We start from the raw sequence: 26,789 nt of genomic DNA on the forward strand, positions 1-26,789 counted from the left end.
GAAAATGGATATTTACATTAGAAGAGAGTGCCCTCTGCTGCATAGCCAAAACTAGTGCACTACGGTTAATGCAGCAATTTATCTTGAGCGCAGTACTCAATGCAGCTGTTTTTATCTCAATATCAAATCCTTTCTGGGTAACAATGAAGTACCTTACTGTAATTGTTGTAAATGAAAATGGTCAAAACTTAACAAAAATAGCTTCTTAGCAAAGAGAAATTCCTCATTTAAGAATTTTGCTAGGACTGTCTGCGAGTGGCCTGAGTGGGAAGGGGAAAACTGAAAACTAGCTGTTATTGGCTGAGAGTTTGGAACTCTCTTTGTTATTGGTCTATTAACTCCACCCCACCAAAACAGGTTGAACTTTCAGGCGGTCTTTTCCAACACTAAAAGGGCTTCATCATCATTTTCACAATTTCACAGTATTATTCCAATCTCATAGTGTGGAAATATAAAACACAGGAACATCAAGTTTTTTCAAATTGTCTGTCCCACCAAAATGGTTCCTGATGAATCCATAATCCCTTCCCTATAGAACAAATGAAAGAAGCAACTACTGCTGGAAGGATAGCACTGGCCTGGGTCCTTGTTTCCATGTATGTGTTGAGGTAAGGCAATTCTGAGGCAGATAAGAGAGGAGAGCTGCTCTATCGAATCCCTCTATATAGGAGTGACCAACCATGGCTGTGTGACTCTGTCTTTTTCTGTATTCTGCCGTGAAAATTGATTCAACCCAACTTAATCCTACTATTGTTTTGAACAATGGCAGCTAGTGGCCCTGACACATCTCAAACCAGAATGATATGGCTGTCCAGTGGGATTCTACTGCATTGAGATAATGACCCTGTTGGTGGGCTTTGGTCGACCTGAACAGACAGTTACCCAGATGGCATGAATCAAGCCCTGACTCCATACTCCAAAACCACAGTAGAAATCCTTAACAACCAGGTGTCAAATACAACTCTTACTGCACCTTTGAACAAGTGAATGAGCCCTAATCATTACACTGACTAACTACAAGGGAGAGAAAGAGAGAGTTAACAAATAACGGGGTTAACAAATTCTAGAAGTGCACAGATGGCCATACCTTGGCCTTTTCTCATTTGGGCAAAAGTCTGTCCTCCGTTCTCTGTCCTCCGTGACCCGGATACCAATAAGTGGTCGGGGACTGTGTCAATTCGTTAGCAGAGAAACGGAAAACGGTCCTCCCCTCCTCGATAGCCTCCTTTTGGAGAGGAAGCACAAGTGTATCCTACTGCGGAATACTTTTGATATCTGCCACACCCAGTGGTGTAAAGTACTTAAGTGAAAATACTTTAAAGTATTACTTAAGTAGGTGTTTTTGGTATCTTTACTTCACTATTTATATTTTTGACTACTTTTACTCCACTACATTCATAAAATAAATATGTACTTTTTACTCCCATACATTTTCCCTGACATCCAAAAGTACTCGTTACATTTCGAATGCAGGACAGCAATATGGTCCACTTCACGCACCTATCAATATAACACATTGTCATCCCTACTGCTTCTGATCTGGCGGACTCACTAAACACAAATACTGCATTTGTAAATGATGTCTGAGTGTTGGAGTGTGCTCCTGTCTGTTCGTAAATAAAAATAAAATAAATAAATAATGCCGTCGACTTTGCTTAATATAAGGAATTTGATGTATAGCATTTACGTTTACTTTTTACTTTACTCAAGTATGTTAATTGAGTACTTTTTCCACCACTGTACTTAAGTACATTTAAAACCTGTTACTTTCGATTTTTAATCAAGTAGTATTTTACTGGGCGACTCACTTTTACTTGATTTTCTATTAAGGTATCTTTACTTTCTCTCAAGTATGACAATTTAGTACCTTTTCCATCACCCTTTGAATCTGATGCTGCATTGTAATGTAGGAGAAAAGCATGCATAGACTACATTTAAAAACGATATTCTACTTAATACTAAAATGTCTTGCACAACTAACTTAATTTGTTTTTATCACTTTGCACATTTATTTTGGGATCCCACCCCGGTAAACATCTTTTGCCTGATGATGTGCGAGTGGGCACTGGGCACAGACGTCAATTCAACATCTATTCCACGTTGGTTCAATGTCATTTCATTGACATTACATGAAAACAACGTTGATTCAACCAGTGTGTGCTCAGTGAGGAAGGAGATTTTCATTTCATACAAGCGCATTTTCGCCCACATTCAGTCTCCTAGCCGCCTCTCCTCGATTACCATCGACCTTTTTCAAAAAAGGAGGCGAAAGTAGACCGAGGAGAGAGGACGCGGGAGTTAAACCGAAAAGAGCCTTGTCCAGTCGGCGTGCTTCTCTACATTAAAGGTTCAATCTGCATTTGCTACATACATTTCTTTCTCTCACGCTACACAGCCTTTTATTCTTGATGAATATAACTTAGAAAGGTGTCGTGAGCTTAGTTCAACTGTCTAACCCAATCAGAGCCCAAAATATAAGCTCGTTTTACTTCTTTGCTTGTAAACAATGCATAGCCTCAAAACATGGTTAAGACTGTAATTGTAATATCATGGACGGTCAGTCCTTGCATCCATAGCTCTGTTATGGATTTCATAGCGGTGACATTTTTCCAGCCCCATCCCACCGCTGTTTACCGAAAGTGGCTAGGCGCTTTGTTATTATTTTAATTGTAGATTTCCCATTTAAATGGAATGGTGGCTCCCTTTGTTCACCAGTAGATGGCGACTCTGGTACTCACAGACGATGGCCAGGCTGCTGCAGAACTCCTCTCAAGTCTTGGCTACACATCTGCGTTCCTTCCGGAGTGTGTCCCATGGAGAATTAATTCCACTCTATTCACAAGAAGTCATTGTCATGTTCCCAACACAAGACCTTACATCAGTTGACCTTGCATCGGTTTTCTGTTGTGTAGGCTAACCACAACCATTTCATTTGAACCTATTAGGCCAAATTCAATTCAATCAGTGATTCAGAATCAATCATTTGGTATATCATGGTAGGATGTTTGTTTCTAGTGAGGTCCATCTCTACCTTGACAAAACCCCTTGTTCTGACATTTCTGTCTCTGACATACACTACATGGCCAAAAGTATGTGGACACCTGCTCGTCAAACATCGCATTCCAAAATCATGGGCATTAATATGGAGTTGGTCCCCCCTTTGCTGCTATTACAGTCTCCACTCTTCTTAATTTCCATTTTAAAATGTCAGACTTGATTTGCCCGAACGAAAAATGTATCAACCCCAACAAAAAAATTCCCATTAATTATAATCCATATAATAATTCACATTTCCTGTTGCTGCAAGATTTATTTCCTGCTGTAGAAAACTGGCTCAAATTAAGATCTTACATCTGTATGCTTTCTCCACCCTCACTGCACGGAAGGGCTCTCCCCACATTACTACATTTCTCTATTTCTGTGGCGAATAGACATGCTCGACCAAATCAAATAAAACAAATGTTGTTTTTCTTGCCAATATTTTATTTTAGTCTGCACAATTTCTCCTGACCCTCTCTGTCTCTTTCTCGGTTTTGTGGGCACTCACATTTATAATGCTGTTTGTACTGAGGTCTATCCCATCTCAAGCAGAGCTCTAGAGTTGTGCTCCACTCTGGTGTGGTTGGCTACCCCCCCTGCTGAGATGGCCTTGGATTTCAACATGTGAGGAATTACCATCAATATTAATGGCCTCTCAGTCTTTAGTACCACTAGTGGAGGGGTACGTCACTTCCCTAAGGATTCATTGAAGATGATCTAGCTAGCCCATCCATAATAGATGAATGGACATTTTACACCACCCAGGATATTGTAGTCTCAGTACTAGCACTGATGACAGCAGTTTAACCCTTTCATAGCTGGGGAGGGGCCACTAGTATCAACAAGTGGAAAAGAGGGACAGCATAAGCACAATTTCACAAAAATTGTATTTCTTTATAAACATTTTATTCAGTGCTTTTTCATTAGAACAACAAATAACAAACTGGAAGAAGGTTCCAGATTAAACGTGTGTCTGTGCTATGGATCATTCACTTGTAGTCTGGTACAGACTGGAGCACAGGGTCCAAAACAGATAGATAATAAGAACACTAGACCTACAGTAGTACATCATGCTGCTAGTTCCCAGAGGTCCACAGTCACCCATGCAATAATATTGTCAATAAATCAATGAATCAAACCAAATGATAGACATCAGCATCTATACTGAACAAAAATATAAACGCAACATGTAAAGAGTTGGTCTCGTGTTTCGTCAGCTGAAATAAAAAGGTCCCTGAAATGTTCCCCACGCACAAAAAAACACTACTTTCTCTCAAATTTTGTGCACACGTTGGTTTACATCCTTGTTAGTGAGCATTTCTCCTTTGCCAAGATAATCCATCCACCTGACAGATGTGGCATATTAAGAAGCTGATTAAACAGCATGATCATTACACAGGTGCACCTTGCGCTGGGGACAATAAAAGGCCACTCTAAAATGTGCAGTTTTGTCACACAACACAATGCCACAGATGTCTCAAGTTTTGAGGGAGCATGGAATTGGCATGCTGACTGCAGGAATGTCCACCAGAGCTGTTGCAAGAAAATTGAATGTTAATTTCTCTAATGTTGTTTTAGACAATTTGGCAGTACATCCAAATGGCCTCACATGCCAGCCCAGGACCTCTACATCCGGGTTCTTCACATGTGGGATCATCTGAGACCAGCCACCCGGACAGGTGATGAAACTGTGGGTTTGCACAAACTGTCAGAAACTGTTCCAGGGAAGGCCATCTGCGTGCTCGTTGTCCTCACCAGGGTCTTGACTGCAGTTCGGCGTCGTAACCGACTTCAGTGGACAAATGTTCACTTTCGATGGCCACTGGTACGCTGGAGAAGTGTGCTCTTCACGGATGAGTCCCAGTTTTAACTTTACCGGGCAATTAACAGATGTCAACGTTGTGAACAGAGTGCCCCATGGTGGCGGTGGGGTTATGGTATGGGGCAGGCATAAGCTACGGACAACGAACCCAATTGCATTTTAACGATGGCAGTTTGAATGCACAGAGATACTGTGACGAGATCCTGAGGCCCATTGTCGTGCCATTCATCCGCCGCCATCACCTCATGTTTCAGCATGATAATACACAGCCCCACGTCGCAAGGATATCTACACAATTCTTGGAAACTGAAAATGTCCTAGTTCTTCCAAGGCCTGCATACTCACCAGACATGTCACGCATTGACCATGTTTGGGATGCTCTGGATCAACGTGTATGATAGTGTGTTCCAGTTCCCGACAATATTTAGCAATTTCACACAGCCATTGAAGAGGAGTGGGACAACATTCCACAGGCCACTAACAACAGCCTGGTCAACTATATGTGAAGGAGATGTGTCACGCTGCATGAGGCAAATTGTGATCACACCAGATACTGACAGTATTTTTTAAATCCATGCCCCTAACTTTTTTTAAAGGTATCTGTGACCAACAGTTGCATATCTGTATTCCCAGTCATGTGAAATCCATAGATTAGGGCCTAAGGAATTTATTTCAATTGACTGATTTCCTTACATGAACTGTAACTCAGTCACATCTTTGAAATTGTTGCAGGTTGCATTTATATTTTTGTTCAGTGCATTTGGCCCCAGGGAAGGAAAAAACAATGCAGGAGAATACATATAATCATTTTATCTGGAAGAGCCCTCAATTTCACTAATAATCCCCGCTTGATTGTACATTAAAAAAAAAAAATCAGGGATTATGTTATTATCCTTGCACATACACGCAAGCAAGCACGTAATACACATACACGTAAACAAAAGACGAAACACACCTAAATACACTATGAAAGTACGTTCATGGTTTGCTATGTCATCTAGAATGGAAAAGGAACCTACTAATGACACAACGCTGTAAAAGGGTTGACGAAGATATTCAAACAACAAGATCTCCCAAAACTCAAGAGGTCTCTGGTTAGGCTTTCAGATGGAATAACTGAAGATGGAAACTGACTCTTTAAATAATATAGATCAACAGTGAGGGTCTGTGAAAACAAGTCCCTATAAACCACACATTGGCCCTGTCCAATTACCCGTGGCCTACTCATAGTCTACTTGCGTTCGAAAGAAAGTTTTGTGGTGTGTCAAATTTAGAAAATGTTAGACGCTTTAAATGCCACGATGTCATAGTCATTTCACGTTTCATCTAGTACGAGTTCGCTACGTGCTATTGGGGGGGGGAAGAGAAACCTCTTTTCAGACCAACGTGTGTTTGGCAACAGCTGATAATCAGATAAGGGAAAGAGTTGTACCAAAATGTATGAATGGTGGAAAACAACGCATTAGATGAGGCATTTTCAGTATGAGTGAGCCTAGTATGTTGAAATGTGTTACTTATTGTATACATTTTTGCCAAACAGTATGTTGTAAATAGTAGGTAGTACGATTAGTCCACAGTGTTTTCAACTTTTTTGTCTTCAGCAAAACCAGAGAAACAGGTTTGAGTCTTTGGTACACAGGAACAAATTAACGCAATGGGTACGGCTGGCAAGCAATGCATATGGCAGATAGTAAGACCGAGGCAGAAGGCTTGCAGATATGTACACCTTTCTTGGACTCAAACACCCCAAAAAAATTGCTTTTTTTAGGAGGCATGGAAGCGACCGATCACGGACCACATAAATACTGGCCAGTAGCTCTCCCTCTCAAGACCCTTAGAGAAAGATATACATGGGTAATACGCTACATATGCTCAAGAATAATCCACGGAAGAATATATACTCCAGACCAGGAAAATGGTTTAGGCCTTTTGTATCAAAGTTCATAGCAAAGTTGACCCGCAGAAGCTCATGGATTTATTTCATTGATGATGTCACAGTCTGTCACAGTGGTTTCAGTACACACTAAGCTAAGCTAATTTCCTTGCTCTCCACCTGTTCAGTTTGACGAGGATCAGTTGAGTCTGCTTACTGTACCGAGGCTGATCCCCACAGCTATGTGGACTGCTCGTTCTGGCTCAGTGTCTTCCCTCCACCGTTCAGCAGGGCCGATGCACTGCGGCTCTTGGTGGGAGTACCGCTGCCGGAGCGGGAGAACTCGGTCAGGTCATGGAGTGATGGTTCTCTGTACATGGCAACTGGAAGAGAAAGAGGCAGAGAGGAGATCACGTTTGGTAAAGATAAAGTCTGGTTATCTGTATTATGTACAGTGTTGGGGAGTAGTAATTACATTTTGCTCCAGCTTGGTGGTGTTTACAGTACCGTAATTTCCAGACTATAAGCCGCAACTTTTTTCCCACGCTTTGAACCTCGCGGCTTAAACAAGGACGCGGCTAATATATGGATTTTTCCCGCTTTCAAATCTTTTTTCTCCAAAAAAACACATTCTGTGACGTGCTCAGTTTTTTTGGCGGCATGAAGCTTTCATTAGACCAATGAAATTGCCTAACGGGTTAAGGTCAAACAACTTTTTTGTTTACTGTTTATATTAAATCGAGCGCTCTCAAACTTCCCATCATTCTGATTACGGTAGTCATTTTGTCACCCTCATCATGGCAAAGACACGGAGAAATGTATATGATGCAGCTTTCAAGTTGAAGGCGATTGATCTGGCTGTTGGAAAAGGAAATAGAGCTGCTGCACAGGAGCTTGGTCTTAATGAGTCGATGATAAGACGTTGGAAACAGCAGCGTGAGGAATTGACAACTAAAGCTTACTGCAAATTTTTTATTTTTTGTTACAAGCCGTGTTTCGTTAAAGCCTATTTATTTTTGTTACAAGCCATGTTTCGTTAAAGCCCATTTATTTTTGTTACAAGCCGTGTTTCGTTAAAGCCTATTTATTTTTGTTACAAGCCATGTTTCGTTAAAGCCCATTTATTTTTGTTACAAGCCGTGTTTCGTTAAAGCCTATTTATTTTTGTTACAAGCCATGTTTCGTTAAAGCCCATTTATTTTTGTTACAAGCCGTGTTTCGTTAAAGCCTATTTATTTTTGTTACAAGCCATGTTTCGTTAATGCCTATTTATTTTTGTTACAAGCCGTGTTTCGTTAAAGCCTGTGTAAAGTTAATTTGTTTCAATGTACCGGTAGGCACCTGCGGCTTATAGACATGTGCGGCTTATTTATGTTCAAAATAAAAAAATTAAAAAAAATTCAGTGGGTGCGGCTTATATTCAGGTGCGCTCAATAGTCCGGAAATTACGGTAGTTAAATACTTTGTTTGCCATGAGACGGTGTAGCTAACTACTGGAACTACGCACTACTTATTTTGCAAAAAGAAAATATGGATAAAGTAGGCAAGAATTTCCTTTCTTTATTGGCATTGAAAGTAGTTTGGATGTAGTGAACTACTTTTTCAAAGTAACTTTAGTTAAGTAAACAATGTGTTTCTTAAGGGTCGCTTTAGTGTAACTTTACTTCTGCCGGTGTGAAGTAACCGGTAGCTTGGTAAACTATTTTTCCAGAGTAGCTTCCCCAACACTGATTATGCTTTTGACAAACATTCTTCAGTAAAACGCCAAAATATACTAGGGCGAGTCTTTCTAACGAGTCACTTCAGGGTTCCCCCAACAGACTTCAACACAGATACACAACGCCTCACAGAAAAAGGCCCACGTACCTTTCAGTGGTTTAGGGATGAAGTGGGCCGCTGGTTTATTCTTCTTCACATGGTTGCCCTTCATGATGACCCCCTCTTTATTGAGGCCAAGATACCAGGCCCTGCCTGACTGCTGCTGTCTGTAGATCATGGAGGAGTAGGTCACGTAGTAGTTCTCAAACACTGACTCCTTGAACTTACACTCTGGGGTGAAGTGCTCCTAAAGAGGGAGACAGCGAAGAGAGAGAAAGACAGGAGTGGGAATGTGGGTATGTGAGAGAAAAAAATGAAGAGAGAGGAAACCGAGATGGACAGACAGAGAGAGAGAGAGAAAGAAAGAAAGCTCCACCTAGTTTCAGCCATTTCACTCTCACCTAGGCTATCCATTCATATCAAATGCCCAAAGGGGAGTAAATGACGACAGAAGGGATGGAACAACTAACTGGAATGAAACACTGACAGAATCGGTTCAAAGCGGCACAGAAGACTGAGCTGAAATGCAGTTGGGACCAATTCCATTTCTATGCTTGGGAACCTTTTACGTGCACAGCTTACAAGTCAGGATAGGACGGCCACACAGTGCCCGGCAGCAAATCTACAATGCGAAAACCTCAGTTGACTGATGAGCTGAATTGAACTCGCTTGCCATACTATGTGAATAAGCCTAGGATGGGAATCTCAGATTTTTGGAGCCACCACGAGCCATCCATCACTCTCACAGCTTGCTCAGATTGTGACTTTTAAACTGCACGCTATGAAAACACTGACTCATTCAATTGCCAGACAAAGATCAATACTTTCATTGGTAAAGATCGATACAAAACCACATTCTGGCACGAGATACCCAGCGACACCGATGTTCATGGTGACCACACACACACATACACACACACACACACACACACACACACACACACACACACACACACACACACACACACACACACACACACACACACACACACACACACACACACACACGCACACACACACACGCGCACACACACACACAAATGACTATACTATGCTTTAGGGAATTTAAATAAACATAATGAATCTAAATAAAGTGTTTGAAATTCAATATCCATCCAGATTGCTAAATAACCTTACCAAAGCTAAAACAACAACAACTTGAGAGGGTTAACATTAGCATTTCCATACTCATGTGTCTCCATGGTAACTTGCAACTCTTCCAGAATACAAACCAGCCCTCTCAATAAGATGCAGGTTACCAATGGGGACATAACAAATGGAACCAACTTGGGTTTTCACACCAACAAATGATTCTTAAATGTAATTAACATGGCAGTTAAGGTAACCTTCAATGTAATCAACTAGCTCAGTAACACAGGTAATTACTATACTGTGGTATACAGTGCATTCGGAAAGTATTCACAACCCTTGACTTTTTCCACATTTTGTTACATTACAGCCTTATTGTAAAAATGATTAAATTGCTTGTTTACCTCGTCAATCTACACACAATATCCCATAATGACAAAGCAAAAACAGTTTTTTTTACATTTCTGCAAATGTATTAAAAATAAAAAAACAGAAATATCACATTTACATAAGTATTCAGACCCTTTACTCAGTACTTTGTTGAAGCACCTTTGGCAGTGATTACATCCTTGAGTCTTCTTGGGTATGACGCTACAAGCTTGGCACACCTGTATTTGGGGAGTTTCTCCCATTCTTCTCTGCAGATCCTCTCAAGCTCTGTCAGGTTGGATGGGGAGCGTCTCTGCACAGCTTTTTTCAGGTCTATCCAGAGATGTTACATCGGGTTCAAGTCCGGGCTCTGGCTGGGCCACTCAAGGATATTCAGAGACTTGTCCCGAAGCCACTCCTGCGTTGTCTTGGCTGTGTGTTTAGCGTTATTGTCCTGTTGGAAGGTGAACCTTCGCCCCGGTCTGAGGTCCTGAGCGCTCTGGAGCAGGTTTTCGTCAAGGATCTCGCTGTACTTTGCTCATCTTTCCCTCGATGCTGACTAGTCTCTCAGTCCCTGCCGCTGAAAGACATCCCCACAGCATGATGCTGCCACCACCATGCTTCACCTTAGGGATGGTGCCAGGTTTTCTCCAGACATGACGCTTGGCAATCAGGCCAAATAGTTCAATCTTGGTTTCATCAAACCAGAGAATCTTGTTTCTCATGGTCTGAGAGTCCTTTAGGTGCCTTTTGGCAAACTCCAAGCGGGCAGTCTTGTGCCTTTTAATGAGGAGTGGCTTCAGTCTGGCCACTCTACCATAAAGGCCTGATTGGTGGAGTGCTGCAGAGATGGTTGTCCTTCTGGGAGGTTCTCCCATCTCAACAGAGGAACTCTGGAGCTCTGTCAGAGTGACCATCGGGTTCTTGGTCACCTCCCTGACCAAGGCCCTTCTCCCCCGATTGCTCAGTTTGGCTGGACGGGTTATTATGTGTAGATTGATGAGGAAAAACATTTATTTAATACATTTTAGAATAAGCCTGTAATGTAACAAAATGTGGAAAAAGTCAAGGGGTCTGAATACTTTCCGAATGTACTGTACAACCTGTGTGTAGCGTGTAGGAGACCCAATGTTGTGGTTGGGAAGGAAAGAGACTCACAGAGGTATACAGGAAGCCGTCGTTGTTCATGGCCAGGTAGAGTTTGGTCTGAACCCCCTGGATGGCCACAACTCGCAGCCCAACAGGAATGAGGTTGAACACAGCTGCAATGTGGAATACAAAAGAGAGAGGTATACTGTATAAGAGAAACAATATACTCAATATGTAATAGTGAAAATACAGCTGCAGGAAATGTTGAGCAAAAAAGTCAAGCCTACATTTCTTCTTGAATTCTACATAACAATAATCTGAAATCAGCATGAATTAAAGGCAAAAACACCAGTCAAATGCACATCGTCCTACCATGGCTGTTGTCCTCGTCCTTGGTTCCATCGATGGTTCCATCAGCTTGCATCTGAAGGTAGAAGCCTGTGCGGCTGTACAGCCTTGTTACTATCCCCTTGAGCTGGGGCTCTGCGGCGACGACAGGGCAGAGCGGGAGAACGGGAGGAGAGGGAAGAGAGGAGGAGAGGAGAGATTGGACATATGCCATGTCTATAGTCCAACGCTACTCGTTTGCCACTGCTTCACAGTCAGTAGTAAACTTGCCGGGGAACCTCAGGCATCCCATAGACATCACACTATGGCACAAACCCAGACAGTGTGATGGGTACCTGGGATCGTGGTGACCGGCCATGCAAAAAAAAAAAAGAAGCTAATTCATAGATTCAAAAACAGGTGCACTAGCTTCCTGGATACGGTACAATGTATTTTGAATGTAATTCTTGTTTAGATGATAATTTCATGCACAACAGAAGCGTTGGAAGTGTGAAGGTGTTGTGCACTTCTCCGATAATGACACTGAATGTATTGCTGGTGTTCGAGTGAAGTAATGAATTGATGAGTGCATGGACTTGCAGGATCACCAGAGTTTGATGGAATAGGTCGTCAAATAAGGTCTTTCTTATGCTATAATATCACCATTTGGACAGAGCTTCCATTACTCCAAGGTCTTCACATTTGAAAGTGTTGAGTGGTGTGATAGAAGTGGTGTTGTTGGTGTTCGTGGTGATGATCAGTGGTGTAGTGAAGGGTATACCGACTTATTTTTCAGTGGGCATTGCGTATACTCACTTCGTAGTCCCCACGATGCGTATCAAAGTAGTGTGGTGGAGGTACATGCCATATCAATTAATACGGCTGATGGAACAGGTCAGAATGTTTACTTAAAATGTTGGCAAACTATTATTTGATCACATTTTAGGAGCAGCGGTAGTCCTATGTGCAAATGTTCCAAAATGCAATTTGCGGATATATACTGTTCGAAAAATGCGAACTGCACGTGAGCAGAAATTTAGAAAGAGGGGAGATCTAAAGATGCAACAACTATCATGGGATGCTAATATGACTAGGATAATGCCTTTGGCTGCTAGACAATGAAAGAAAGTGGAAAGAAAACCAATAGAACAGGAGAACTCATAATGAGGAAGTCTTTTTTAAATAATTACCTCCATATTTTCTATGGTGGGATTTTGGCTATAGGCTACTTTAAAGCAAGGTAAGACATGCCTCATAATATGAAGTAAAACATCCAGGTTTCAACAATTAAGGAACAGGAAAAATTGAACGATGGTGATGATAGGCCTAACCGGCTTCTGGTAGACGAAAAAGGCTTTCCCATAAACCTTCTCAATTAAATATTAAATAGCTACAAAGTAGCCTATGCCTACCTGGCAGAATTATATCATGATTAGTTGCACCAATCCATTGGCAATTTTTTTTGCAAACTCCATCTTATGTGCTACAGAAACACCACTAACCAAACAACAGTGCTAGGTGCCTGCACACTTGAATTAAAGGGTAACTACACTTAAAAATCAAATATTCTTCGATTTTTCCCAAACCTCAAAAATGGTCTCCTGATGTGGTTTAAGGTTTGTTATCGACTTAGAACACCAAATGTTGTCGTTTTTTTTCTATTAAAAAAGTGTGACTGTGAGTCCAAAAACCTGAAGAAAATGGGAAAAATTCTAAACCTGTACATTTCTGACAGCCTCATTTATCTGTTTCAATAACAGGCCTACAATTAGCCTAATTGCACAGTACGGCTTGGGTTGGCCTGACTGTGAAAGACCAATATGGGATTGATCATTTTAGATCATTCAGAGTGTATATCACTGTTTCTCATAGAATTTTTCACACAGGGCACCTTTCCTTTCGCCGGGCTGACCGTTTGGGAAATGATTAGCAAAATGAAAGTATACCCACTTCTCCAGTCACCACTACACCGCTGATGATGATGATGGTTATGATGACCGTTTTTTTGTGTTAAGTCGAAAGATCACACTCAAGAGCACACCTGGTCGCCTTATTCTCTTCCGTTTCTTAGAGCCAAAGAGTTTGACGCGTGAGAACACGTTCAGCTTGCTCGGTTTCTCACAGGGTCCCCTGTCCCCTGCTTTGCAATTATCCGGACTGCTTGCGCAGCGGCAGGCATTCGCCTTCTCCCGCTCCCTCGCCTGCCTCTTCTGCCGAATGAGGGAGCTGGCGATCGCCGCGGCCATAGCCAGCTTGGCGGCTTGGTGATGACAAAACGTCCCAGGAGAAAATTGGAGATCCTCCGCTCACCAAACAATGAATATTAACCAATGCAGTCTTTGTAGTATTGTTTTTAAGTCAACCAAATAATCCATGATAGCCTTCAAGTGTGTAATAAAATTATTATATTAGCCTACACATTTTAATTGTCAAAGCTGGAAAAGAAGATTCGGGATATTCCAAGCAGAAAAACCTTGGGCGCCTCCAGCTGTGAATCAACAGCTAGTCCCTCCAATTTATGCATTTGATTTGTTGTTGATCACCGCAGCTTCTCTTGCATGCACACAATGGCTGTGATGTGTCCGCTCTACGTGAGAAAAATGCAGTCCTCAAATTGTTTTTCAGTCAATGAAACAACTCTTGTCATAGTTATGTGTGCCGTTGATGCAGCAACCACAAGCAATCCTCTCCTCCGGGTTGGAGCCAATGCCACCTACAGTATGGCTTATGGTAAAGGGAACCTGTTAAAGCCATGAGGTATAAAAATCATGTATGTTATGCTGTGAGGAGAGAGAGAGAGTCTAGCCTCATTTTGGTGCAGAGGTTCCCCTATTACCGTTCTCCTAGCAGCAGGATATTATGCTGGCTGCAAGAGCACAAATTTGTTATTTAAAAATAAGAGTCCCCCTGCAAAGACACGCTAAACTTTAGGAATATATATATATATTTAGCACTCTAGTGCAGTACAAATGTTTTTCACAGCATTGCAACCACTTTAGAAGGTTTACACCAATACTGGTATGTTGAAAGCTATTGTGTAGACTATATTTAAAGAAATACACTTTTAATAAAATACAAATATATGTAACTGGAATTACTCAATAGAGTCTGCAAAACCTAAATTGGTCTGGGCAATGGGTTTAATACAGAGTGCTAGTGACTCCTTACTCCACCCTCTCCATACACTGTGTAAGAATTACATATTGGCTTATATAGAAAAAACGATCCAATGTGCAGAGGTAAAAGGGGGATTGGGATTACTCAGTGGGGTCTGTAGAATCTATATATGGTGTTATTTCTTGGGGAAATGCGATCTAAATACCCAGCAGCACTTTCTACTCCAACCAATCCATTGGTCCCCAGCAATTACATATTGGCTCAAAGATATATCATATAGTTTATCTATATATGGTGCCATTTAATGGGGGACTGTGGTCTAAATACCCAGCAGCACTTTCTTCTCTTCCTCCTCAATGCACTGCAATTCATTGATGACGCTGTACTTGAAACACCGAAGACATTTTTGACTGTAGATAAAAAGTAGAGTACCTGTATCGTAAAATGTGGGCCTGAAATGTATGAAGACTACCTCTATCAACAACCCTCAGTATTTCAAGTACTTAATATGAACATTGTAGGTGAAACCGCCTTACAATGATCTGGCGCTATCCATGGTCCTGAAGCCAATGCCTATATACACACAGAACTATTAACACTCAAAAACCAAACACACCTTGCAAACATTTTATTCCAAATGAAAATCGTGTTTATTTACAAGTTAAACGTAATGAATATCAACCAGGCTATTAGTACACAGTATAATCACGCTTTCAGAACAGCAATGGACACAATTATTTCCAAGTTACAGGCCTTTATGTGCTGCTTATCTAACAAGGTTAGCAGTATACAGTAAAGGTCTATTAACTCGTTTTCAAAAACAATAACAGAGACAAGGTCAGTTACAATTTATATTATGGTGATTGTCTGGGACGGTCAGCAAAGGCATGTTCTGAGTTTAAAGTGCATTACGTGAGACAAGCCACAATAACAGTCGAAAGAGAAAATATTCTGAGAAGCACTGCAATTGATTTAATAAAACGTGTCAGTTAATTCCCGGTCTAACACACTAGGATACGCTCATTCATTTCAGTCCCCCCATTTCATCAAATGTTTAGGCTAAATATGCATGGTCTAACACACTAGGATTCGCTCATTCATTTCAGTCCCCCCATTTCATCAAATGTTTAGGCTAAATATGCATGGTCTAACACACTAGGATACGCTCATTCATTTCAGTCCCCCCATTTCATCAAATGTTTAGGCTAAATATGCATGGTCTAACACACTCTATGATTAGTTTCAATCAATCATTGAATAAATAAACAAAATGAATGATGGGCACCGATATGGAAAATCTATATCGACATCAGTTGCGTTTTTTGATTCAATATTGATATGTCGGTTTGTAGAATAATACATTGCGACTGTGTTGAATGTTCACTTTTCTGTATAGTCCAGACAACTGCTTGTGGATTTCCCATTGGGCCAGGTTTGTTATGGTGGCATAAGCCTACCTAAACAGGTTTAAATACAATGGGAATCCCATCCACAGTTGACTAAGTAGGCTAAGGAGCCTGTTTTAGTTTTTGTGTTACTTTTTTAAAGAATGAGAAGCAGCCTGTGAGAAGGTCTGTTGGAGGGCATTGCGCATGCAGGAAGAGTTATGTAAGATTTTTTTACAGAACACTGAAGAATAAACCAATATCACAATATGCCTTGCTCATATCGATATCAGACAATATCGATATCACATCGACCTATCAAAATTGGTGTCCACCACTACATTAAATAAATATCAAATGTATATTTAAATATAATTTCATTATTAAAGGGCAATTCGGGACACTTTTCAACCTCATATGCAGGAAGGTAAAGGAACCCCTTTACAAACATATACTGGCTTAGAAGTCTATCCTTTGTTATGGCAAATGTTCATTTTATTCACCCTGGCATTAAATATAGTGTAAATGGAGAATGTTATGGACTGTGACATTGATGTCTTCATGGCTGAATGAAAATGATGTTGAAAAGTGGTGGGCTTATATTTTGAAGGTTTCCTCATTACCATATAAAAGTGACGCCCTAATTTGTGCTGCTGGCAGAATACTAGTGGTTCCATTACTCCTTTCACCTCCCTAACTCTGCGGTATGAATTGCGCAATAGACAGGAGTCTTGTCCAAATTGATTAGGAGAAACAGGTAACTGAATATAAGCATCTTGACAGGCAAGGCATGAGACGCTGATCCAAAAACAATTCAAGAAAACGTTGTATCGTATAAATCCAGGGATATATATAGATAGCTCTGATGTCGCATATGTCCTCATCGCAAAAAGAATCAGGAGAGGGAGGTGTATCCAGCTGAGTGAAGACTAACTTGTTTGCGGCAGATCATGCCTCATTCAGCTCCCTGTCCCCTCTCCAACAGGGATGTGGTTATGTGAAATGAATCTGAATAATATACTTTCCAAAGGGTTAATGAAATTGGTGCATTCCGATGCGCCGAGAACATAAACTGAAATGTCGTCGGATTCCTGAAGGACTATGGTATAGGTTTTCATCTGGAGGTAACATCTATCTGACGTCAATGCCTTGCCTGTCTTCACTCAGGTAACAACCACATCCGTCATCAGATTGAAATGCGTTTAAATTTAGTTGTGGCTTCAGATTTGGCGCCATATATCCTATAGGTCCTTTCATGTCAATGAAAGTTCGAGGATCAATGAGTGGCGCCTCCTAGTTTTATATGGATGAATAATTAAAGAATAACCAATCATATTCTTCGATTGAGATTTAATGAGATCTAATGTGAAATAAAATGTCCACGTAGGCTAGTATAACTTTCCCCTATAACTTTCTTTGTATTTGGATTAAAGATTTCAATCAAATTACAACCCCACTTTAAAGCCCTTTAGTTGCTTGATTCGTGGTATAAATCTAGGTTTATACTAGTGGCACTGTTGTTTTGACTTTCTGTTTACGTTCCTCTGGTGTTCAATTGCCCTCTCTAAGGCCCTTAACACAGATCATTTCTTCAATTGCCTCACCTGCAGTTCATAGAGAATCACTCACTTAGAATCACCTAATTCTTGCCTTCTCTTATCAACAGTAAAATAACATTCTCACCCATACCAACAACAACAGGTAAACTGTGAATAGATACATTTTTTAACATCAAATATCGCAGGAAAGCAACAAAATGTCACTTCAGCACCTTGGACAGGGAGCGTCATTTATAACTTCAGCACCTTGGACAGGGAGTGTCACTTATGACTTCAGTACCTTGGACAGGGAGCTTCACTTAACTTTAGCACCTTGGACAGCGCAAACGTACACTACTATTTCTATGAAACACCTACTCAATTATATTTGACAGGGAATGTCACTACATTAGCACCGTGTGCAAAAACGTCACAAGATCAGCACCATGGACAGGGATGTTACCTCTGAGCTCAGCACCATAGACAGGGACCGTTAGTCTAAGATCAGCACCGTGGACAGCACTCATACTCACAACAGGCACTCCAGGAGGGGAAACTACTTCAACCTACAGTATGCAACAAGAGGATTTAGGCTATGTCGGCTCAGTACACTCTTAGAAAGGAAGGTGCTATCTAGAACCTAAAAGGGTTCTGCGGCTGTCCCCATAGGAAAACCCTTTGAAGAACACATTTTGGTTCCAGGTAAAATCCTTTTGGTTCCACATAGAACCTTTTTGGGTTCCATGAAGAACCCTTTCCACAGAGTCTACATGGAACCCAAAAGGGTTCTACCTGGAACCAAAAATGGTTCTCCCATGGGGACAGCCGAAGAACCCTTTTGGAACCCTTTTTGCTAAGAGTGTGGGCTATACCTAATATTTTATTGAATTGAATGGGAAAAGTACGACACTTTTTAGCTAAATCGGGGCCTCCTCCCCACCAAAACTCATTTTTTTCTATTTTATTTTAAAAACATAAAGATTATTCTATATTTTAACAATAAAACGTATTTAAATGAGCGTACCTGATGCGGATCTCCGCAGAGGGAAAGTCATGCTTCGCCAAGGAAGAGTCTTTTGTTAATGTTTCAGCACTTCCCCGATATGCACAGTGAAAGGGAAGAGAACTTTCCGAAGTTTAAACCGACAATTCTCAAAGGCATTCCATCCATTAAATCTGTGCACGTGGTTGTGATAGGAGATGATTATAGAGCATTAGTTGGCCATTATTATGGCTTTAGAAACGCTCGTTAATGATTTATCACAAGGTATCGCTGATCGGGAAAAAAAAAAACATGCATTACTGGGCCACTGTAGCCTACGCTGATGTGCAGGAAGGTAAGGGAACCCTTTTACAAACATAACATGGCATATACTGGCTTGGAAGTCTATCCTTTGTTATGGCAAATGTTCATTTTATTCACCTTGGCATTAAATATACTGTAAATTGTGAATGTTATGGACTGTGACATTGATGTCTTCATAGCTGAATTGATCTAAACATCAAATAGATCGCAGGTATCCATTACATGGACTACAACACTCCCACAATAGCCGTGGAAAGAAAGGGGAAGCCAAGCAATCCACCCCCCTTAAAGATGGATTCTGCAGTAGGGGGGGAACAGAGCCACTTTCTGCCCCACAGCAGTTGTAATAGTTTTTTGTTTGTTGATGAAGCAGAGGTGGGGAGCGCTGGGGGAACGTTGCGCATCATGGCAAACAAAATGCACAGTACATATATGCTTCTGTTCTATTGCGCGTGTTCATTGTTTGCAGTAACTTCTTTGTTGTTGTAATATCGCAAACGAATGTCGCAGTTTCACCACTAAGGATTCCAGCTTTAAAGATTTTACTAGCAACTCATTAAATCCAGAAGTAATAAGGAAGTCTTATTAGGCCTACAGCTCGGGACAATTATATTAACATGCTCTTTCTTCCTGTTACGACCCAGATGGTCGTCATCGTGGTGAATAAGAGGCCAACGGTTTTGCAGTAGAGAAATTATCAAATGAAAAAAGATCTTTCAATAATTAGAATTAGTCATAATTAGTGCGGGGAGTAGGCTATATAGTATATAAACTACAATATGTAAGATGCAGTCATATTACGACCCTGTCTATCATTAGGTAACTCTATTATAAAGTCTAACTGACCACAAACATAAACATTTCCACAGTCATTGGGGACAGGGGCGAAAATCTGATATCCACTTTGGAGGGGACAATCACATGAAATTTTCTCAAGAGCAATTCCTGAGGGGGACACCAAAAGTAGTGCTGTAACACATAGCCTACATTGTAATATGGTAAATGTATATTGAGGAACCAAAGAAATAAGGTGTTTGCCGTACTCCTAACTACCGGTACCCAAAACTACACAACTAATCACAACAGCAATACCATTGCCTTTAACAAATCTTAGTTCAGTCACCAGTTTAAGTTGAGAGTGGGGGTATCCATGGCATTTTCCAATTATGTTCCTATTTTACAAGTCAAAAAAATTGAGAACCTTTCATAATGTTGCCAAACAAAGACTCAACAAACTTACCTGAGACTCCCTGTCTCTGCCAGTCTGTCCCTGCATATCTGTCCCCAACTCTGCTGTCTGTGTGCCATCTGTTGCCTGCTCTGCCTAATGACATCATTGTGAAACATTTCCATTAGAATTTAATTTCTTTCTTATGAACATTTTATCAACTAGTCTTTGAGATATTAGGCTACTAGGGTTCTTACTATGCGTTTTGGTGTATTGAAAAATACTCTGATGTCCGTCCTTTATTTTTCTGCCATTTTTCTACCTGGCTGGCTGGCTGGCTACACACACATTGTGTAGGTTATTTACAGTAGGAGATGGGCTTCTATCATCTTCAATCATTCTATATGGGCTTCGATCTAAAAGGTAGCTAGCAAATGTGAAACGGATTAAAATGACAAGAGTTGACAGCTGTATGAGTTCACCATTTACACAACATATGCTGCAACCTTTTGTAATTTTAATAGTTTGTTTCATATTGGCTGGCTTCTAACAATAGCTGAATTTGCAAAGCTAGCGAGCACCAATTCAGTTTCAGTGGTGTTTGCTATAATCTTTGCTACCCGGGTTAAATAAAGGTGAAATAAAATAAATAAATAAAAGTTCCCTTGCGACAATTTAGCTTTTGCAACAAGACCATTAAATATATTTAAGACAATGGTAGAAGAGAGTGTAGTTCTGTTCAGTTTGGACTTCAGTTTATCGCTAACCTTATCACAGGGACTTTGAAGCACTAACTTACATCATCTGCATGCTGATTCCATCTTTGACGACGCCACATAAATGGAATAGGTACTAGCTAGCTTAATAGTTCATATTTGCGCGCTAGCTCTGCATATTCAGCTAGTGTGTGTGCGCGATTGACTGGATGAACCTCACGGCAGTTATGTAGCAAGCTAAGGAACTGGCAGTGGATCAAACCATTGTGAGGCAAAGGGCGGGGGGGTCGCAATCTTTTGAAACTTAAAAACGCGCTATTAAGTGTCTATAATCAGCACAATTGCTTTCATTGCGTATTATTAACATTATTTAAATTACATAGTTATGTTTCAGTGATATATTGGGGGGGACAAATCATATTTTTCCAAGGATGGGGGGTCGTGTCCCCCCGTCCCCCCCGGGATTTCCGCCCCTGATTGGGGAAAACTTCAATGTAGACACAATAGCCAGCTTCCCGGAAACCATTTCCAATAATCTCTACCATTAAACTATAGTTTAACTTCATCTCAGGGCAGGGGCGTTCGTTTCCAATCCAATTCAAATTCTTTAGTCTACAGATTGTATTTTCAAGGTAGGCTATAAGGACACCAGCATACCAGGTATGCCCTCTTACGTGCAGTATTACAAACCGGTGGTAACTTATCTCTGTTGAGTTGTCACTCTTTACACTTGAACACTCTCCACTAGATGGAGCCAAATGAAAGTCAAATCATTTAGGAGTGAGAGGCTCCAGGGTCCGTATTCATAAAGTGGGTCAGAGTATAAGTACTGATCTAGGATCAGCACTACTACTCTGACACGCTTTATGTACAGACGAAAATGTGGTCCAAGACATCATCACCTACTACTTCTCCCATGAAGGAAAAAAGCATTAAAGGTTTACTGTGGTGCGTTCATCCACCACTGGCCTGCTGGCCCCCCTACCTCTGAGGAAGCACAGTTCCCGCTCAGCCCAGTCAAAACTGTTCGCTGCTCTGGCACCCCAATGGTGGAACAAGCTCCCTCACGACGCCAGGACAGCGGAGTCAATCACCACCTTCCGGAGACACCTGAAACCCCACCTCTTTAAGGAATACCTAGGATAGGATAAAGTAATCCTTCTAACCCCCCCTTAAAAGATTTAGATGCACTATTGTAAAGTGGTTGTTCCACTGGATATCATAAGGTGAATGCACCATTTTGTAAGTCGCTCTGGATAAGAGCGTCTGCTAAATGACTTAAATGTAATGTAATGTAAATGGTGCATCAAGGCTGCGGGGGGTTCCAATTCCGTGAAAAAGCACATCATAATCCTGTTGAATGACATCAACATGCCATTCAAAGGACAACTGAATTCAAGCAAAACCCAAAGATCTATATCAAAAAGCCAAACCAGGTGCAAACATAACATTTTCATGGACAAACCCTCAGGAGAGTTTTCTCTTCCCATTCTGATGGCTTGCTTCAATCGACAGCAGAAGATTTTGTAACACGTATTACGGCAGGGGGACTCAATAATCACCACATCCACAGATTGGCTAGAATCCTGCCGTAACAGAACATAATCCAGGGTATTTAATATCATACCATAAAATGAGTTAGATTGTGTGCACCAACAATACACACACTGGAAACACACAGTAAGACATGGATTTATATAACCCTCTCTCACCAGAGACAGCAGAATATCCTGCAAGATAAAGGAAGAACACAAATGTCCATTATCTTTCTTCTGGAGGTAATGCACACCATTTGGCCTGGAAAATTGTGACTAGGCACTGCCAGTACTCAGGATGAGTGACTGTGCCGCCAAGACACATGTCGATGCGCTCCTGTCGTGTGTAAGCCTGTGGCGAAGGAGATTGGACGGAGGGTTTTTGGTGTAAATGGAATTTAAACATCTTCAATAAAAGCCTTTTTGATACCTCTACTTTTTCCATACAAAATTTGCTTTGTAATTTGGATAAATGACCAGTTGGCATAAATGAATACGTTGAAGCGGTATCAATCAGAATCAAAAATATATGCATGTAGTTAAATTGCGGTGAGTTACATTATCTCCCGCTTCCTACACTTTAATACTGATGATAAACTGTCAGGATAGATATGTTAGTGTCCACAAATGATCAGTGGGCGGTGAGAGACGGCAGTCTTGCAGCCCTAGGGTCTGCTGTGGCTATGGGCAGAGACAGACCTCCATCTGCCGAATAACAATCTACAATAATGTGGCTTACGCTGACACAATTGACAGTCACTTGTGTTCATGTCTAAAGCATAGAACAGGGCTTTAAAGCAACAATTCATATGGGACAAAAAATATATAAAAACATTTGTTTATACAAGATGTTGGGGCCTGAAACACAACACAAACAGCCCTTTGACAGTCTAGAAAATCCAGTAGAAAATCCAATATGGATGTTGAGCTGAAACATTACGGGAGATCCCCACCTTTACTATCCTTTAAGGAAAAAGACAATTGAAAGTGCCATCATCTCAACTTGCAAATCCTTATGTTATCAACCGTTCTGTTGCTTTATCTGCACTTTATTTAACCTCCTTAATTCACATGATTTTATAAACGTTGAATTACTTTGTGTTTACAGTCTACACTAGCTTAATCCGCTGCATCTAAAAATTCAAGATCCTTTGGGGTCCTTAGAAATTGGCTAAATGACATCTAACCTTCTACCAGAGAAAGAGAGAGAGAGTGCATTGATGTTTTGTTGTACCCTTACCAGATAACTGTTTTGACTTATCCTTACTCTGAGTAGCTACAATTACCTGGAGTCTCTGAGATGCCCACCTAGGCTACTATTTAGTCATTCTAGTCATGTGAATGCTATGAATGAACCATTGTTTTTCTAATGTATGAATATGATGTTATTGTGAGAGCTCTTGGTCTAAACCCTGTTAGGTCTACTCCCTGTAGAGGTCTACTCAATGAATTATATATGCACTAGATGACTAATAAGGGGCGCTGTGTTGAAGCCACCGTGCCTCCATCTTGGCACTCCCCCACAGTGTAAAAATATTTTGGAAGCTAATAGAAATGCATTTATTAACGTCTACATTCGTTTTGCCACATTTATTATATTACAGACAACTTATTGCAAACTTAAAAATACAAAAGGGAAAAATATATACAAATATTTTCATTATAGTATATTTTTTTAGAGATGACTAATTTTACTGTCCCCACTACAACAAAAAAATAGTTAAATATATTAACTGGGGAGTGCCAACATGGCCGACCGGTGGCTTCAAAGCCTCAATGGCCAATCCATAGAATCAGCAATTCAGGGTTTATATACATCATTTGGTGAACTCCCTGTAGTGAAAGCGGTGGGAACTCGCGGTCTACTACCTCCTTTGTCTCCATGGCAATTTAATTTTTCCCAGCTTCCATTGCGGCGTTTCCCGCGGAGATTCTGTTCATGACATAAATATTTGTCCAGAAGGCGCACCTCGCAGTGAACCACCATAACCTCTCCACTACGCACTACGGTTGTCATAACAGACTGGGTGTCTGTCTCGCGTTTCTCGCCCCTACGGTATATTCTCACTACTGCTAAAAATCCACGCACACGGCATATTCTGTTTAGCCTACACTATTTACATTTCTATCAAGTCGTTTCTCCTTGTTATTTGCATATCGGATCGACTGTGTGTAGGTAACCTTGACAATAGTCAAAACCCGTTGTGATATTATATTGATGAGGTGCACTGAATTCGTTTAGTTAAAAGATAATTAGCCGACTTAATGTTAAACCCCTACATTACAGTGGAAGTGACATAAAGCATTCCTAAAGGCTATACATTCTGACATTTAGGTAGGCTGATCACTCACCTCTGGTTGCATGTTCCTTTTCCTCTTTTGTCACTTGTTTCGCCGTCTTTGCACTCATAGAGCCGTCTTGGTAAATCGCACAATGAAGCTTCAACCCAGCAGAACAACGCCACACTGGTTCTCCTTCGAATTACAAGAGTATGTAAAGCGGTTTCAGATTTTTTTTAATCATCAGGTGGGGCTCTGTGGCACAAAAACACTAAGGATAAGCTACTCGACCGTAGGCTACTGGTCGTTTAGCCAGGGAGTCTGCTAACTTGATTTATTGAGAGAGGTAATATATAAAACATAATTTACCATGTGAACTCAGTGTCCAATAAAACACGTCATATTAGTGTAATCTTAAAGAAGATATTTTCAGCATTGTTGTAAACCACATAAACCAGTTCGATACTCAGACCACTCCGCCACGTTTTTGCAAGCAAAGCAAAACTGCCATAACCGAGACATACACACATTGGTATAAACGATCATATTTTTTAAGGTGTCAAATTGATAGCAGGTGATACAAAATTGCAAGTGAAGAACAGACAACGCCGCCTCCACTCAGCCACACAGGTCCAGCGCCTGCGAGACTGAAGAACTCTATCCGAGACTCAAGATTCCAAGGTGCCAACTTCACCGTGCAAGTGCCAAGTTGTTTAAAGAGATTTCATTGAAACAAAACAGTCAAAATGAATTAAACTACATTTAAATCATCTGAAATGCATTAAATACTCCCCGTATTTGTATTATTACTCCCAATACAGGCAGTAGCCTCTTCCAAAAAGGACTTCAATAACGCCTAATCATCATCCTCATCATCATCGTGATCAGAATCATCATCATCGTCATCATCATCATCTGTCATACTTCTTCGTTTCAGGTTGTTGTGATTATCACGACTACGAATGCTTATATAATCCAAAGTATTTAGTGGTAAACCTACTTAGAACATTTTATTATCTTCATCTTGGCTTTCTTTCCTGTCATTAGGGACTTTCTGAGGTCTACAAGATTTAGGGCAGAGTAGATTGACTGTTTTAAAAAAATATATATGTTATAAATCAACGCTGTAGAAAAAAAGAAACGCACACCTATAAAGGCGAGGTGCTGGCTAGCGGAGTAGAAAACTAGAAAATAAGGGAAAGCCGCACACTCGGTCTCAACATAGACTTTGATCTGAAGCCATTCTTGTGATTATTGTGATTTTGCCATTGTAATTGTTTGTTCGATACATGTTAGACTACAAATGCTATGATCGTATGCTATCCATTTGTCTTTTTGTATGTTCTTTGTATGCCATTTTTTTGTAAATATTTGAGTTAACCAATGATATTAGGCCACACTTGGCCATGATTACAAACACCTGTGTGTCTTCTGACACTATATAAATGACTCATCTCGCAGGGTTTGTGATGATACCCTGATGAAGACAGCTTTGCTGTCGAAACGTTGGTTATTTGGTTATTACATTTTTGCATCTGAGCTCTTAGAGTGTGCGGCTTTCCCTTATTTTCTATAAATCAACGCTGGCCTGCTGTTGACAAACAACTGCTCTGGCATAAGGCTAACTGACTTTTTTGGGGGAGATCTGAGTTATTTTATTGTATTTTTTTTGGACAGGATAGATGTAAGTACAGATAGGGAGACAGATATTAGAGAGGGTTACATAAAATGGTTAAGGGCACAGACAGTCAGCGGACTATGTGATCCATAGTCCGGACCAGGCTTCAGCACATGGATAAGATTTTTCAATGAGATTATTGTATATAAAATCCTATAGGATTCTATGCTATAGGACTTGTTCCAAAATCTGATACGATTTTTCTATTGGATTCTAATTGCATTGTAATTGGATCCTTGTATTTAGTATCTATGGATTTCAATGTTTTTTCTCCTATAGGATTTAAATACATTTTGTTGATGGGAATTGTATATACACTGCTCAAAAAATGAAGGGAACACTTAAACAACACAATGTAACTCCAAGTCAATCACACTTCTGTGAAATCAAACTGTCCACTTAGGAAGCAACACTGATTGACAATAAATTTCACAAGCTGTTGTGCAAATGGAATAGACAACAGGTGGAAATTATAGGCAATTAGCAAGACACCCCCAATAAAGGAGTGGTTCTGCAGGTGGGGACCACAGACCACTTCTCAGTTCCTATGCTTCCTGGCTGATGTTTTGGTCACTTTTGAATGCTGGCGGTGCTTTCACTCTAGTGGTAGCATGAGACGGAGTCTACAACCCACACAAGT

General features: G+C 40.7%; 1 protein-coding gene across 3 annotated transcripts; it reads right to left on the reverse strand.

Moving 5' to 3' along the window:
* Positions 1-3,923: 3,923 nt before the first annotated feature.
* Positions 3,924-25,294, reverse strand: LOC106602967 (fibroblast growth factor 13). Of its 3 annotated transcripts, none has more exons than XM_014196033.2 (5): positions 24,544-25,294; positions 11,472-11,582; positions 11,169-11,272; positions 8,601-8,799; positions 3,924-7,117 (listed from the first exon to the last, which is right to left on the reverse strand). In XM_014196033.2, exons 1-5 carry the CDS (start codon positions 24,599-24,601, stop codon positions 6,975-6,977), a joined length of 615 nt encoding a protein of 204 aa, XP_014051508.1. In that variant the 5' UTR covers positions 24,602-25,294; the 3' UTR covers positions 3,924-6,974. The 3 variants fall into 3 exon arrangements, with proteins under 3 accessions (XP_014051508.1, XP_045572847.1, XP_014051506.1); XM_045716891.1 differs by lacking the exon at positions 24,544-25,294 and adding an exon at positions 22,122-22,368; XM_014196031.2 differs by lacking the exon at positions 24,544-25,294 and adding an exon at positions 13,468-14,241.
* Between the last annotated feature and the right edge of the window lie 1,495 nt (positions 25,295-26,789).

Source organism: Salmo salar, chromosome ssa04 (genome assembly GCF_905237065.1).
Source record: "Salmo salar chromosome ssa04, Ssal_v3.1, whole genome shotgun sequence".
Lineage (NCBI taxonomy): Eukaryota > Metazoa > Chordata > Actinopteri > Salmoniformes > Salmonidae > Salmo > Salmo salar.